At 43.0% G+C, this 17268-nt stretch overlaps 1 protein-coding gene across 1 annotated transcript in view; it reads right to left on the reverse strand.

Annotated features, from left to right (window-relative positions):
* The window catches only part of LOC117352024 (fructose-1,6-bisphosphatase 1-like), a 53583-nt gene that overhangs the window by 21325 nt on the left and 14990 nt on the right, over positions 1-17268 (reverse strand). Inside the window, exons 3-5 of the mRNA XM_033928007.1 lie at positions 10693-10785; positions 8728-8868; positions 4920-5057 (exon numbers count right to left, since the gene is read on the reverse strand). Coding sequence (XP_033783898.1) covers positions 4920-5057; positions 8728-8868; positions 10693-10785 — 372 coding nt within the window. The remainder of the gene's footprint in view (positions 1-4919; positions 5058-8727; positions 8869-10692; positions 10786-17268) is intronic.

Consider the following 17268-nt stretch of genomic DNA (forward strand, 5'->3'; position numbering starts at 1 on the left):
TGATGGTTAATGTCCAGGTCAGAGACTCTCAGCCATGCTAAACGGCGCATAGCCACCGCCATGGCAGATGCGCGAGAGGTAAGCTCAAACGAGTCGTAGATGAAGCGAACCATAAACTTCCTGAGTTGGAGGAGGCTGGAAATTTGTTGCTGGAAAAGAGGAACCTTACGTTCAGGAAGATATTTCTGTAAGGTGGAGAGCTGTTGCACCAGATGCTTCATGTAGAAGGAGAAGTGGAAGGTGTAATTGTTTGCTCTATTGGCTAGCATGGCATTTTGGAAAAGGCGCTTACCAAATTTATCCATAGTTTTTCCCTCTCTGCCAGGAGGGGTGGAGGCATATACACTGGAACCCTGAGATTTTTTTAAAGTAGATTCCACCAGGAGGGATTCGTGGGGCAATTGAGGTTTGTCAAAACCTGGAATTGGAATAACCCGGTACAAGCTATACAATTTGCGAGGGGCCCCGGGAACAGTGAGGGGAGTCTCCCAGTTTTTATAGAAAGTTTCCCGTAAGATGTCGTGGATGGGTAACTTTAGAAATTCCTTGGGAGGTTGCTCAAAATCTAGGGCATCGAGGAAAGCCTGAGATTTTTTAAGGGGATGGAAAGAGCTGCTGACATCTCCCTAAGAAATTTAGAGAAAGAGGATTGCTCTGGTTTTGAGACGTGTCGGTCATGGAGGGTTCTTCGTCGGTTGACGAAGCGTCCTCTTCGGTACCGTGCGGGGAGTCTTCCCACAAGTCTGGGTCTCTAACGTTGGGGTGTGCACGTTTGGACATTGGTGTAGAGGGCTCGGCATGGCGGGTCTTTGAGAGAGATTTGCCTGAGCGTACCGAGGCAGTACCGGGTAAGGAAGACCGATGTCGTTCCCGGGACCGGACAGGATCGGCAGCAGCCTGGGTATGCACTGTAGGTGTTTCAGCTAAGAGCACCGGCATGGAGGTATTAATCGGTACCGAGGGGGTCGACACCGATGGGACAGTGCGAGGCTCGAACCGGTCTTGTACCGGAAGGTGCGGTGCCAGCAACGCCGGTAGCAGTTGTTGGAGTTGTTGCTGCAGCTGCTCCTGTAACTGTGTTTGGAGTATGGCCGTGATGCGGTCATCCAGGGGAGGCACCGGTACCGCTTTTTTCTTCTTCGGTACCAGAGGTGCCGCTCTACGCTCCGGCGATGAGGAGGCCGATGATGAGGCACTCACCGATATCGGAGCGGAGCGTTTGCGGTGTCGGGAGGGCTGGTGTCGCAACCTTAGCAGGAGGGCGCTCAAGGGAAGTGGAAGGCTTCTTAGCCGGCTTACCTGGGCCCAACAATCCCGATGAATGATCCGGTGGTGTCGACGTCGGCGGTACCGACTTTTGGGGTGCCGACGACGTCGCAGGAGTTTCCATGGCAGAACCGGTACCGAACAAAATATTTTGCTGGATCTGCCTATTTTTCAATGTGCGCTTTTTAAGCGTAGCACAGCGGGTGCAGGTGTCAGCCCGATGCTCTGGACCCAGGCACTGGAGGCACCAATTGTGGGGGTCGGTGAGAGAGATCGGGCGTGCACACCGCTGGCACTTCTTAAAGCCCGGTTGAGGGGGCATGAAGGGAAACACGGCCTCCGCAAAATCAAATCCGGAGGCCTGTATGGCGACAACAGGCCCCGCCGGGGCCGGCTCGAAAAAATAATGAAAACTCAACGAGTTTTTTTTTTTTTTGAAGGGAATCCAAAAAAGAAACAGACGAAAAATCGAAAAAATACGCGAGCGGGAAGGCAAACTAAATAATTTCAACAGCCGTTGAAACACATGTGACTTCTTCGCTCCACGGAAACGAAGAAACTGGGGACCACGCACTCCTCCGTCGGGCGGGAAGGCACTCGCGCATGCGCGGTGCGGCCAACTAGAACTTTCTAGTAAAAAGGGTCCGTACCGGGGCTCCGTCGGTGATGTCACCCATGCGTTAAGAATATGCTGCCTGCTTGTCCTGGAATATGCTTGTGCTTGTCCTGTGTTCTGTGGTTTATCTAAACAGATCAAGAGATTGCAACTTGTGTTAAATACAGTAGCTTGTCTGTTAAAATATATTTTGGGATAAACAAGAAGTAGGACACGTAGATAAATTTAAAGATGACATTGAATATTGGTTATCATTGGAAACCATGAAATCTTTTACCGTACTAATTCTTGTATCCTGCAAATGTCGACTAGGAATCATTGCGGCTTACATAATATTAGAAATGATACAAAGGTATAGACAACATACACATGAATATGTTATAACAGATCAGTGCAGTGAAGAGAATAGATGCGTTTTCAGTGTCTTCCTGAATTGAAGTAAGTCGTCGTAAGCTGCTTGGGAGTTTGTTCCAGACTTTGGGTCCTTGGAATTCAAAGGTGGTCCTGAAGAGAGCTTTTTTCCGAACCTAGCACAGAGAGGAGTGTGGTAGCTTCCAGCATTGAATTGTCCTCGAGTCATTAAAGGACTAAGACCAGAATAGCAGAAGTGAATCCAGCTGAGTTTTCTCCATATATGGCTTTATGGACCATACATGCGATTTTGAACCAAACCCTGCTTTTAACTGGTACCAATTCTGAAAGATCTGAATTGGTACCAATTGAATGTCATATGAAGTTTAAAATTTGTTTTACTGTTTTGTACTTTCTATCAAGAGGCACCAACCTATCTAAAGAAAAATTGGTGCCTTGTGAGCAGTATAGGTAATTATGTTCTTCAAAGCTAAATTTGCTTCAACTACCCAGTAAAATCAGGCTGCTGTACACAGACTATTTTGGGCATGGACCCCAGACTATGGAATAGGATTTTTATAGACTCAAGCCTACTCTGCTATTGTTCATCAAGAAATATTTAAAGGCTTGGTTTTTCCAGAATTATTTTAAATGAGAAAGTGTATGTTGTGTTTTATATTACCAGATTCTGTATACTTTTACTGTATGCATTACTATGAGGTTTTAAATGAAAAGTATGTCTCCACCTCCATAACTTGTTTAAATAAAAGCAGCCTGCACCTTGAAAACTGGGAGTTTTGCTCCAGATGCACACAGCTGGAGCTTAAAACCCATGACAATGTTAGTGGGCAAGCAAACTCCAGGGGAAGGAACCCTGAGTCTAAGAAGGGTGGCACACAGCAGGGTGGCTCCACAGATCCACCAGAATTTATCTGTGAAGCAGCAGTCAGGCTCCGCAGGACTGCATCCTTTCCTCTGACAGTGAACCACCAGAAAGGACTGAACAAATGAACTTTAAGTGGAAAAAAAAAAAAAAAAAGCAGATCAACTGCAAGAGACTACTGCATGAACTGCTTACAGAAATTGAAACTGGATATTTTTCTAGTTCTCAGTCTAAGGGGGAGGAGCTCAGAAAGGTGTTTGATTTCTGCAGCTCCCAGATTGTGGGTTGGGATTGAACACCTAGCGTATGGAATCTGGAAGGGACGTAACTGAACTCTTCTTGTATGAGGAAGCACTAAAAAAAGGTTAGGGCTCTTCAGCTTGGAAAAGAGACAGCTGAAGGAAGATATGATTCAAGTTTACAAAATCCTGAGTGAAGTACAATGGGTACAAGTGGATAGATTTTTCACTCCATCAAAAATTACAAAGATTAGGGGGACACTCAATTAAGTTACAGGGAAATACTTTTAAAACCAATAGTAGGAAATATTTTTTCACTCAGAATAGTTAAGGTCTAGAACACATTGCCAGAGGGTGTGGTAAGAGCGGATAGCCTAGCTGATTTTAAGAAAGGTTTGGACAATTTCCTGGAGGAAAAGTCCATAATCTGTTATTGAGACAGACATGGGGGAAGCTAATGCTTGCCCTGGATCGGCAGCATGGAATGTAGCTACTCTTTGGGTTTTTGCCAGGTACTAGTGACATGGATTGGCCACCGAGGATAGGCTACTGGGCTTGATGGACCATTGGGCTAAAAGGAACTGCCTGAAATTGGTATGTGTATTGAGGGAAGCTATGTATTTTTAGTACACTGAAACATGCCTTAACCTTTTTGATAAGGCATGTCCTCAAAGTATGGCTGACAGGTAAAACCACTTGGTCCACTCAATCTGTCCACGTGTGCCTGCTTATCATGCTTTTCTCACATCTTACTCCTTTCCCTAGTTCCTATATCAGAGTCTTATACATGCTTGAATTTTGCCACCGTTTTGGCTCCAGGGGTCTACCATCTATAGTGAAATGAATTTTCTAAGTTTCAAATAAATTATCCCTTGCCTTTGAGCTTTTCATGGTATAAATGTGTTACTTTTTGGTGCTCTATGTCCACCAAAGCTTTTTAACTCATTATTCCCCATTAGGAAGGGCATGCTTGGCTCGTTCAGTCTCTGAATAGTTTATAATAAAACTTAATGCAGCACATATGCCATTTTGTCAGCCTCTTGAGCTGCCTCTTATTGAATGTCCCTTTATAGATGGAAAGGAGAGAACTGCAAACAGAACTCAGGATGTTGTCTTGCAAGTCTACACTGAAGTACAGTACTTTTCTACTAGATATGTTTTGTACCTACTAGATTAATTGTCTTAATGAAACCTTACTAAAAGTCATAAAGGGAGATTGGCCACATTTTAAGACTTATATATAGGTTCTTCCACTTAAAATACTATAATATGCAGTGGTACTCATATACCACTATACTATGTGTGCCGAGACAAGTTTTCTTCTGTCAGACACTATCCTTGGTAGCAAAACTGAGACTAAGTATCTAGTCCTTTTCAGAAAATGGCAATTAAGAGCATCATTTTCTTTTTGGCTTAATAAAACCCCAATTCAAACAATTTTGCACCACTCATTATTGGGATCAAACAATTACAAGATCTATACAAGCACTGATCAACCTTGCCACTGGCATCAGTTACATCTCAGGCTAATTACATGAAATTAGTAAACATCCAGTAGACCCACCTCAGGGAACTTCTTCTTGTGCAAGTATTCACTGACTGCAGGATCAAAGTATTTGGCATAGCCCTCATTGATGCTGTAGATGTTACCTTTCTTTTTGATCTTCACATTCTTATCGACCAACAGGAACTCCCCAATTGCCTAATCATACAGTATAAAAATACAACACAGTTTAAAGCTTTAGTTTCCAGTGAATTTGTATTTTGTGAAAAAAATTCAACTTGCAACATCTGAAATACCGCTTAGCACCAGTGATACTACACATCAAGCTGCAATATCTGAAATGAAGCACAAATGTTAAGATTTGGGACCTGCACAACCTATCCACACTTGCTTAGTGTTTATAGTCCCTCCTTGTGTGTGTGTGGGGGGGGGGTTCCCCATTTATTGATGGCTTAACTAAATGCAATACCCCCCTCAGGAGTGGCCCGATCCAGCTGGAGAACCCGGGGCCAGCTTCGTCTGTCCCTTATGGTGCCCGATGTCTCCACCTAATGTAAGGTAAGATTTTCCCTCTCAATAAAAACGCTAGTGAATTTAACTTTTAAGATTCTCCAATCTGTATTACTTTAATAGTATTCATAAATGCCAGAGAGCGCTGAAATAACTGTATTCACTTTTCTGTGATGTTATGTATACTCTTGACAGTGTTCAGATTCCACAGAGTACAAAATATCACTCAGCCCTCTTCTGCCTACATCCTATAACTTCAGTTATCCCAACACTGATAGGAGAGATGAGTGGAAGGCGTTTCCTCTCTCTCTAAGTCCTGTTTGCCCAGCTATCTGCCAATATTCAGCAGGAGATGGCTTCCTACCACTGAATATCAGACTTGCTGGCCAGCCCAGTGACCAGCTGGTCACTGCAGATTTTGATCTGCTGGCTAGCTAAGGCACACGGTCACACAGACCTGCCTAAAAGAAGGGTCTATCTTTGGCCGTTAGCCTTAGTCAGTCAGCTGATGGAAAAAAAAGAAAAAAAAAAAAAAAAATCAACTTGGCTGGCTAAGCATGAGCCGCCAGTCTTTTGTCCCAGGTATTCAACACCAGCAACCCCAGCATTAAACATCTGGGCTTGAAGCTTACAGTTTAATATCAGGCCCAATAAAATTCAAGTAGTTTGCATATATGTTGTGACTTCTTTAGCACACGGAGCTCAGCATGACATTGCAAGGGAGAAACAGAAAAAAAACAAAACACCTCAAAAGCCACATTCCACAGCCAGCTTGTCGTTAATCACACAAACATGCCTCACAGAGGAGTCTCACAAATCTATTTAACACACAAACCATGCCCATTACTGAACTTTGTGCAGACTCCCAGCTGGTTAATTTAATTTTCCACATTCCTATCAAGAGGTGGCTCCTGTTGCTACTCTTGCTTTCTGAGAATCTGCGGGGATTGCCTTTGGCCTATAACTTTATGAAGTGTAAAGCAGTGTTCTTCAACCGCCGGTTCACAAAAATGTCCTGCAAGCGCGTCTCCATCTTCCTTCCTGCTTGGCTGCTCCTTATCTTCAGCGCCAGCTGCACTTGCTTGCTGGGACAGCGCACAGTGGCTCTTGCACATGGCTGACCAGGAACCAGAATTGGATCAGCAGCATGCAAGAGCTGCTGTGCGCTGTCCTGGCAAACAAATGCAGCTAGCGCTGAAGATAAGGAGCAGCCAAGCCAGAAGAAGATGGAGATGCACTTGCAGGAGACACTGATCCGGCTTCAGAAGTGGCTGGACGGCCCTGAACAAGTAAGGGAGAAAAGAGAGGGGGGGGCAGAGCGCGTTGGAACATGGGAGGGGCATGAATTTGGGACAAAGCTTGGAAGGCGGGGGGGAGACAAACTCGGGACACAGAAGGCAGGGAGGAGGCATGAACTTGGGACACAAGGGAGGGAATAGAAAGGGGGAATATCTCCTGTAACTTCCATACCATCCCAAACTGCCTCCATTCCCTAGTACCCTCTGAACTGGGGTACAACTATCCCCTAAAACTAATCTACCTGTAACTGTCCCACCACCATACCTCCAAAACTACACTAACATGCTACAAATTGCCTATGCCTCTAAACATTACTGTCTCACAAGCGACACCCACCCCCTGCTACTTTTCCCTATAGACAAACATACAGACCTCCCCCCCACACACACACACACACACACAAAGGATGTGTAAATATCTAAACTAAACTAAACCTTAGGTTTATATACCGCATCATCTCCACAATCGTAGAGCTCGGCACGGTTTACAGGAGTTGAGAGAGAAAGGAACTCCATGAAGGTTAAAGTGTATAGAGAAAGGGTAAAGAGAAAGGGTGATTGGGGGGCTTACGATGCCAAAGATGGGGTAAGTATTACATTTTTGAGACCAGCCAGGTTTTCAGATGTTTGCGGAAGAGTTGGAGAGAGCTCAGGGTCCGGAGGGGGGAGGTAAGGTTGTTCCAGAGTTCAGTGAGTCTGAAGGGGAGGGAGGTCCCTAGTTTTCCTGCACGGGAAATGCCTTTTAATGAAGGCAAGGATAATTTAAGTTTGTGAGTGGGTCTGGTGGTATTAAGGTTTAAGGAGTTCCAGGAGAGTGGGATGAAGGGAGGGAGGATGCCATGGAGGATTTTGAAAGTTAAACAGGCGCATTTAAAGTGGACCCTGGCGATAATCGGAAGCCAGTGGAGCTTGGACAGGAGCGGCGAGACATGGTCGAATTTACTTTTTGCGAAGATGAGCTTGGCCGCGGCATTCTGGATCCGCTGAAGTTTATGAAGGCTTTTCTTGGTAAGGCTTAGGTAGATTGAGTTGCAGTAGTCCAATCTCCCTATTTTCTTTGTTAATTCTACTGAAATGTGTTCAAGACTCAGGAGGTTAGGATTGCCAACTGTGTGGCTTTTTCCAGCAGCCGGCAGAATTTTTACTAATGTCCATAAGGAAGAAAGGATAAGTAATTTGTCTACACATTCTTTTCTGAGTTTATAACCTCTTGTTTGCAGTTCTATGGTCTTATTTCACCTCCGTCCCACTTATAAGTGAGCCTTCCCTGCCCGCTTCCATTATAGCTAGCAGCATGGCTGCAGGTAGGATCCAGCCAGTGAGAAGAATGAGGGGAGAGGACTGGAAGGTGGCTCTAGTCACTAGAAGGGAGAATATTAAAAAACTTAGAAGTTTGTAATGTAGAAGTGATATTTCTGAATGTGGTAGGGAGTGGCAGAGAAATGAACACCTTCCAAAAATATCCCAGTGCATTTCTATTGGAGAAGTGATTTCAACAGCCACAGTTTACTCTTGCATTGATTTACTGTTATATTCAGTATCTGCACTTTTCACTTCCTTCCCCTCATCTCCTGATTACAACACACCAAAAGACATGCATTTAGATGCAGATGGGTTGGAAAATTCCATGCACCATGCTCTACATGCTTTCCCCACTTATTTAGGCATCAAAATGGGGGAAGGGGACGACCCCCTCCCCCCCCAAAAAAAAAGTTCCAAGGCATTTCCAGTAAAAACCTGACCAATAACATAACAGAAGTTATGGCAGAATGCACCTTTTGTACCAGTTACTCTCCTTTCAGTCACATATTCTGATTTACCAGTAACACAGAATCACAGTAAGAAGAAAAGAAAAAAAAAAATTAAACTGAACGTTTGTATGTATGCTACATGTAAATCTCATGAAAATGCATAAAGAACGCTCAATCTAGCTTTCCAATAAAGGGAAAAGGGAAGTTATCAGTAGATAAAAGGTGTCTTATAAATATATATCCATATGTATTTTAATATTCCTTTATAGCTCAGGAGGCCTGCATACACACACATGAAAAGTTCCTTACCGGATCCAGCATAAAACCATTTACACCACAATCAGTGGCCAGGACCAGCATGGTTGCACTCCCATAGAGGGCATAGCCAGCAGCCACTAAATTGCGCCCTGGCTGTAAAGCGTCTTTCTCACTGGGCTCACCATCAGATGTCTGGAGAGGAAAAGCAGGAAGTTATTCAAAGAACCAGGACTGTACTGTCTTATAGAGCAGTGTTCTTAAACTGCCGGTCTGTGGACTGGTGCCGGTCCACAGAAATTTTCTGCCGTTCCACAGGGCCGGCACCTCCATCGGGCCCAAGAGATTGTTCTGTAGCCACCGGTCCTCAGTGCGATCAATGCAGCGTCTTCAGGCTGGCTCCTGAGTGCTGCAGTACACAAAGCCATGGGAAAAAGCTCCTACCTGCATCCTGCACCTGACCCAGTAGCCTTCTCTCAGATGTTGCAACGTCAGAGAGAAGGCTTCCAGATGAGGTGTGGGACGCGGGCAAGGAGCTGCTTCCCACAGTTTTGTGCAATGCAGCACTCAGGGAGCCGGCCCAAAGACCCTGCGTTGATTGCACCGTGGTCTGGCCTGAAGCTAACATCAGGGGGCAGGCCAGAAGGCAAGGCACATGGAGGGAGAGAGACGACAACGGTAGGGGAAATGCTTTTATTTAGCGATTTTACATCTGCTGTCTGTTCAGGAAGAAATGCATTTGTTTGATTTTCTCTGAGGGTTGTACTGCTTGCAGAGTCTTGCATTTAGGATTTGTTTGTGAATATTAGTACTTTTAGTCCTGCATTTGCATGGGGTTATCTGTTTTCTGGTGGGAATGAATGTTGAAAAGCATACAGTGTGCTTTGTGTATTTTAATTTTGTAGTTAATCATGTGTTGCTAATATGATTATATTGTATGTGTGTATATATGAAAAATGGATGGAAAAAATGGTGTTACAATTAGTACTATTATGGGGCAGGGTCTGGGGCAGAGATTGGGTGGAGATGGGCACGACTTAGCCCAGTGTTCTTCAATTGCCGGTCCGCGGACCGGTGCTGGTCCACAAATTATTTTATTTCCGCCGGTCCATAGGTGTCAAAATGTTGAAAAACACTGTTAGAGAACCCCCAACAGGAAACAGTATGAATTCAATGGGATTACAAAGCATTAGCCCCCCCCCCCCCCAACACACACACTTTTACAAAACCACAAAAGCGATTTTTAGCACAGGCTGGCGCGCTGAATGCTCTGCACTGCTCCCAATGCTCATGGAGTTCCTATGAGTGTTGGGAGCACTGCAAAGTATTGAGCATGCCGGCCTGCACTAAAAACCGGTTTTGTAAAGGAGGGAGGGGGTAAATAACCTATATTTTATATAGATGTATGCACAATAGTGTCCAAAATTCCTTACCATATACACCGTGGGCCAGATTCTACAAGAGGTGCCTAAAGTTAAGTGCTAATTTAAACGCCTACCTTAATTGCCCAAATTTCTCATAATTAAGAAAAAAAATTTTAATTGGCCCGATTCTATAAATGGTAGGCACCTAATCACATAGCCCCTAACGTCTAAAGTGGGCATATTTGGGGTGGATATAAAGATAGGTGTCACTAGGCGTAATTGTGGCCTACATTACCAGCATCTAAGTTTGATAGGCGCAATTCTGAAAATGGCACCTAAATGTGGTTGACACAAGGCCGACACCTTTTTTCCAGGTGTTGTTTACAGAATCTGGCCCCGTATGGTGTGCACATAAACACGCAAAAAAATTGTAAACTACACAGTATTACTAGGTCAGGACAGATCAAATATTTTCTGCTTCTATGTTCGCTAAAATCTTCACAGGCCCTTAATTTTCCAAATATTCTACATACATGTCAGAACACTTTGCATCATTTGCCTTCATTCAACCCTAAGTCACTTCAAAATGCGCAGTCCATGTTTACCAAGAACCACTGACTTCCACTAATTTATGCAAAAGGATTACATTTTTTACCTTTTTATAGATAGCAAAGATGGTTCCAATAGAAACAAGGCAGTCAATATTAGAAGAGCCATCTAAAGGATCAAAGCAGACCACGTATTTACCCTAGAAATAAAGAACACAGAAAAGTTAGCCTTAATCCGCCCGATATATTTAGCACTATTTAACTGGCCAGAAACTGCTCCTGGCCAGTTAAATTGCGTTAGCTGGCTAAACACCAATATTCAGAAAGAGATAGCTGGCTCTCTCTGTTGAATAGCAGTGTTTAATGTCAGCAATATCATGCAATAGCCACTGATTTTAAAGTGCTAGCCAGCCTTGTTTACAGGCCAAATCAGGCCGCCCAAGAGCAGCTTTATCTTTGGTCACTATAAACTTAACCAGCCAGCGCTTAAAAATCGATTTAGCCGGCTAAATTTGAGCTGGCCAACAATAGATTGGATATTCAATGCTAGTCAAAGAAATAGGCCCCAACACTGAATAATCAAGGCTCAGTGCCGACCATAGGAGTAAGCCGGCCTCCCTCCTGCAGTCTCAAAACAATTTTGGCCCCAAAGTTTTCAAAGCAACTTAAGCTATGTCAGACAGATCTGTATTTAAATGGTAGCATTTACATGTGTGTACTGCAATTTACATGTGGAGACCAAAATTTACATGCACTTTACCCGTCTACTGGTTGTTTGGTCATCAATAAAAACTGTATTGTAGAGGGAGGGGCGGTGCATGGGACCTTTAAGTGCTATGATGGTCCCTTCAAACAACCTGCGCTAGTACAATTATTTGTACTAATAAGCACTTTAGGTTGGTGATCCGAGAACTTATCTGCACTTCATGTGTACTTTTATGGTATATTTTTGGATTTTTTTTTATTGAATTTGACTTGGAGTATTTATTATCATGAGGAAATAGTCATGCCATAGTTCTGCAGAAAGGCACAGAAAGCACTTTTTTTAAAAACCTATTTTGGCCAGAGCTTTACATAAGGCCTTAAGGGAGTCAATTCTTCTTTATCAAGTAGTTTATTTTCACCTCCAAAATGAAACCAATTCAAAATCACAACTTCTAGGTGTAAATGCCACCGCTTCCATGTGGAACCTGCCAGGTTTGTGCCGTTCATGCTTGCTAACGTGTGCATTCCTGCAAGTATCTTAGAAAAAGCACTGCCCTGGCAGACCCTTTTCTAAAATCAGGGAAAGGAATTTGAAATACTGCCTTTCTGTGGTTACAAGCAAAGCATTTTACACATTATATACAGGTACTTATTTTGTACCCAAGGCAACTGAGGGTTACGTGACTTGCCAGAGTCACAAGGAGCTGCGGTGGGAATTGAACCAGTGCACTAAGTATACCATCAGAACTGAGCAAGTCTTTGACATGGATGCCTCAAACTTGATCTTACGTTACATGCACAGTAGGGCTTCACAGCTCCAGAACTGCAGGGCAAAACTTTAAAACTTTAAAAAAAAAAAAGCTACAGTTTGTTGCAATCCATGCAATGATTCTGAATCTGAACATAAAAAGGGAGAATGCAAAAAGCAGTTCTTTGCTCTGAAGGCATGGACAATGGAAATATAGGTATGGGGAGGGAAGCTTTTTTTGTTGCTGGGTTTTAAACAAGGCACCTCTTTAGTTATTTAGGGGTAAAAACTATATATGTTACCTAAAAAAAGTGCCATAAAGATCAACACTTAATGCAATTCTATAAATTGCCTCCAGAGTTAGGAGGAGCGGTTTATAGAATCACTCGTAGTATTCATCCACAGGCATTTAAGCCCATGAAAACCAGGCCTAAATGCCTGAACCTAACTTTGTGCACAGATTGGACATATTCTATAACAGTGTGCCAAACTTAAGAATGTCCAGTGCTCATCCATGCTCCTCCCCTGGCCATGCACCTTTTTGATATACACACACTAAAATTTATACGCACCATTTTAAAGAATATGCTTAAAAAGTTGTACATGTACATTCTATAATGAAAACAGTTTAATGATGACCAAACAACCAGTGGACAGGTAGAATGCATGTAAATTCTAATTGGTGTCAATAATTGTTAACTGGCAATTAACAGCGCCAACTGGCTTGTTAAAACATTAAGTTGTGCATGCAAATCTGCAATGTGCACAGATTTGTACATGCAACTTTTATCTGCAGTATACAGAATCAGAGAGAAAAAAAAAAAAGTTTACCTACAAAAGCCTAGTGCATGATACAAGCATTTACTATGCATAGTAATAATACATTTATTCTTTTATAACACCATTACCCAAGAGTTCTAGGCGGTTTACATCAAAGAAACTAAACAGTCAGCGAAACGTATGCATAAGGTAAAAACAGAGTAAAAGATTTAAAAAAAAATCACAATCTTAAAACAATCTAGTTAAGAGATAAATTTATCAAACAGAGAAGATTTTACTAGTTTACGAAAAGAGCAATAAGACATGGCTTGATGAATGCATTCACCGAGCCAACATTGTATTTTTCCTGCCTGAAATGCTAAGGACCTTTCAAAAAAGATCTTGTATCTGAATCCATTTAGTTTAGGATAAGTAAATAGGTTGGAGCTTCTTGTGATCCTTGATGGTCTGTAAAATTCAAAGTGAGAAGACAAATAAATTGGAGATTCTCCTAAGATCAGCTTAAAACAATTACAGGAGAACTTAAATAATATTCTTGCCTCCAGTGCAGTAAATGAAAATATGGACTAATGTGATCGTTTTTCTTTAGGCCAAATATCAATCAACCGCCGTGTTCTGAATTATTCTCAAAAAAAAAAAAAAAAAAGCCATTTAAGCAGACTATTTTTCATTCAGAAAGAAAAGAGCTTCAAAAGTAAAATTCTACATGAGAATGTATACAATCATGTCTGCTAATCCAATAAAAAAGGTAAATCTCTGCTTTTATTTCCTTTTTACATTAGAAAGATAAATCAGTCAGTCTGATTTGCTGAGCAGTCTTCTGGCACGTCACCCTCTACACAGAAGATTCATACTGAGGTGTGGATTTTGTTTTTTTATTAGCGTAAAAGCAGTCTTGCTCACATTCAGGCTTTAAGCTTCCTCTACATTACATAACTTCATTCAAATATTGTATGCAACATCTTCAAAAAAACAAAACAAAAAACAACAACAAAAAAACCTCAACATTCCCTCAGTATAAGCAAAATCTAGATGGCTCTTCTCCAAATATAGAACAGGGGACCAGAAATTAGAAACAAATATGCAGACAAAATTTAAACTGAAAATACCAAGACAACAGACTCAGCATGACATGTGACAAATGAGAAACAAATGAGTACTGTTCACATTCTAAGGATGAAGTGCACATTTTGTCTTCTATAGGCCTTTTTTTTTTTTAAAGGACCTTTTATGTCCACTCTGTGCTAGAGACCTGAATATGAGCTGTAATTGTAACAGAACAAGTTGTGCATTTCTCAGTGCTGCAGGACTATCCCTTCTAGTTTCTGTGAGGGAAAAAAAAAAAAAAAAAAAACGCATGGCGACGACAAGAATCCTCCCAAGCAAGTTTTAGAGAACTGTGTCTTACTAGGAACAGGCTGATTGGTTAAAGTGTGACAACACCCCTCAGAATTATTTGTTCCTGTTTCATTTCCTACCTTGTGTCAGCAGGAAGCATTTTTGTCCATATAAGAATCTGGGAATATTAGTGGGGAATTTTTTTTTTTAAGGTGCTGCATACAATATTTGAATGAAGTTATGTAATGCTTTCCTACTTCTTCCAGATTCGTTTGTTTTTTTAAGTTAGGACCTTCATTTTCAAATGAGCCCTCTCTATACCTGTCTTAATATTAAACCATACTATGTAGTGATCACTGAATGCAAAATGATCACCCACCATAACAATCGGAAACACTTTCCCTGTTTGTAAGCACTAAGTACAGTATGGCACCTTTTTACATGAGTTCCATTACCAACTCCTTGTAGAGAATCTAGGGTCTCCCTACTTCTAGATCGAACAACAGAGATACCCCAAACATCTGGCATATTAAAATATCCTATTAGTAGTACTTCACCTTTTACAGCTATGTCTTCTATTAAATCTCTCTCCACTTCTTTCATCTGTGAAGGAGGCCTGTATATCTTGAAATCATATTTCTCTGTTGCAGGCCCAGTCTTATGGAATGAGATAGCTGGAGCAATACAACTTTGTAGAGATGTGTTACAGTTTCAAAAATTGTTAAGACATTTTTTTGTTCAAGCTTTTTCCTGAGATTGGAAATTCTTGTTTATTGTGAGATATGGAATTTATTATTATTTTTTTTTAAAGAGAGATCAAGATGAAATTTGAAGTAACAACTTTTTAGTGATAACTTAAAATAAAACAGGAAAAATTGTTTTGACATTGTGTATGTTTTATTGTGAGCTGCTTAGGCATTAAGCAGATTATAAATATACTAGTCTTTAAGCCCGTTACATTAACGGGTGCTAGAAAGCAGCCCCCTTTCCCTCTCCTCCTCCAGTTCCTCCCTAATTGTCTCTCCGTAGCCCCCCTTCTGTCTTCCCCCCCTAAGCAAAATGATCTGCCTCCCAGCACACCCCTCCCCCCGAAGCAGCCCCCTTTCCCTCTACCCCTCCAATTCCTCCCTGACTGTCTCTCCGTGGCCCCCCATTTTGTCTCCCCCCCCCAAGCAAAGCTATCTACCTCCCAGCACACCCCTCCCCCAAAGCAGACCCCTTTCCCTCTGGCCCTCCAGTTCCTCCCTGACTGTCTCCATGGCCCCCCCTTCTGTCTCCCCCCCCCAAGCAAAGCTGTGTGCCTCCAAGCACACCCTTACCCCAAAGCAGGCCCCTTTCCTCTCCCGCTCCAGTTCCTCCCTGTCTCTCTGTGGTCCCCCTTCTGTCTCCCTCCCCAAGCAAAGCTGTGTGCCTCCAAGCACACCCTTACCCCAAAGCAGGCCCCTTTCCCTCTCCAGCTCCAGTTCCTCCCTGTCTCTCAGTGGCCCCCCTTCTGTCTCCCCCCCCAAGCAAAGTTGTGTGCCTCCAAGCACCCCCTTACCCCAAAGCAGGCCCCTTTCCCTCTTCCTTCTTCCCAGTTCCTCCGTCTCTTCGTGGCTCACGCAATTTTCTCTTCTCGCGGTCTGGCCAGCTCCCCTAGTCCCTTGCCGCTGCCGCCACCCCCTTCCCTTCCCACAGTCGACAAACCTCTTGCCTCCAGCAGCCGCCGCAGCACTGTAAACACGTTGCTTCGCGGCCTCTACTGCCCCGATTTGCTCTTCCGTGTCCCTGATGACGTCATCAGAGAAAAGGAAGAGCAAATGAAGGCAGTAGAGGCCGCGAAGCAACGTGTTTACAGTGCTGTGGCGGCTGCTGGAGGCAAGAGTTTTGTCGACCGCGGAAAGGGAAGGGGGTGGCGGCGGCGGCAAAGGACTAAGGTAGCCGGCCAGACCGCGAGAAGGGTGGGCTGAGAGGAACCCGGGACCGTTGCAGAGGTTCGTTGCACAGTGTAAATACAGTTGCTCAGTGTGAGGCTTCCTTCGCTCTTCCGGGTCTGCATTATGACTCCTCAACGCGCCATCTAGCGCCTGCGCAGTCGTGCGGCCACATCCCGACAGAAAAGGGATCAGGGAACATGTTTCGCTACTGCGCATGCGCGGGCTAGCATTTTATTATTTAAGATTGCACCAACAAAAATATCCTGCAATTTTGTGGATTTAATATGATCTTTAACATAATGCCACTCCTTCTCCTTTTCTTCCTACCCTTTTTTTCCTGAATAGATTATAGCCATTATAACTATATCCCAGTCATGGCTCTCAAGTAAACCAGATCTCTGTGATTGCCACTAAATCCAACTCAGCCTCCAGCCTTCCAGACAGTGCTCCTTTTTCTCATTTGTGTAAAGGTATTTAGTGATTCACTTACCTGAGGTCTTATACTTACCTGGAGGCTTTGATCACCTTGCCCTGATGATTCTAGTTTAAATTCTTCTACTGAAAGACATTTATTTCCTTCTTTGGTAGATGCACACCATTTCTGCTCATCAGCCCTTGGAAAATCCCATGATTCGAGACACCATCCACACATTCATCTCCAAGATGCAAGCTTCTCTGCCCTGGCCATTACCCTTGACAGAGAAGATAGATGAGAACACCGCCTGCACACCCGACTGCTTTACCTTCTCTCCCGGAGCCACAAAGTCACTTTTGATATGTTTGGAAGGGTACCTTGCGGTATCACTAATGCCAATGTGGATGAGTAGCATTGGATAATAGTCATTAGGCTAACCCACAGTATGCCATTTTAAGCTGCAGCAAGCACGTGGTAGCACTTACCACAGCTTAGTAAAAGGACCTCCAAGTTAGACCAATTAAAAAAAAAATCTTTTCCTTTTGTTTTCATTCTACTGTATTTAATAATAATCAGTTTATATCCGGCAGGGCCATAAAGTTCTTTGTGGTTTACAGTAGTTAAACAATAAAAGAAGTTGAATAGAACTAAAAAAAGTTAAGCCAATAATTATACACTAAAATGATCAAATAGTGCATAATAAAATTTTTACGAGTTAGCTGCCTAAATACTTCGAACAGATATGTTTCTAAATGTCTCCTAAATTCCCCATAAATATCAG

This window comes from Geotrypetes seraphini, chromosome 1 (assembly GCF_902459505.1).
Source record: "Geotrypetes seraphini chromosome 1, aGeoSer1.1, whole genome shotgun sequence".
Taxonomy (NCBI): domain Eukaryota; kingdom Metazoa; phylum Chordata; class Amphibia; order Gymnophiona; family Dermophiidae; genus Geotrypetes; species Geotrypetes seraphini.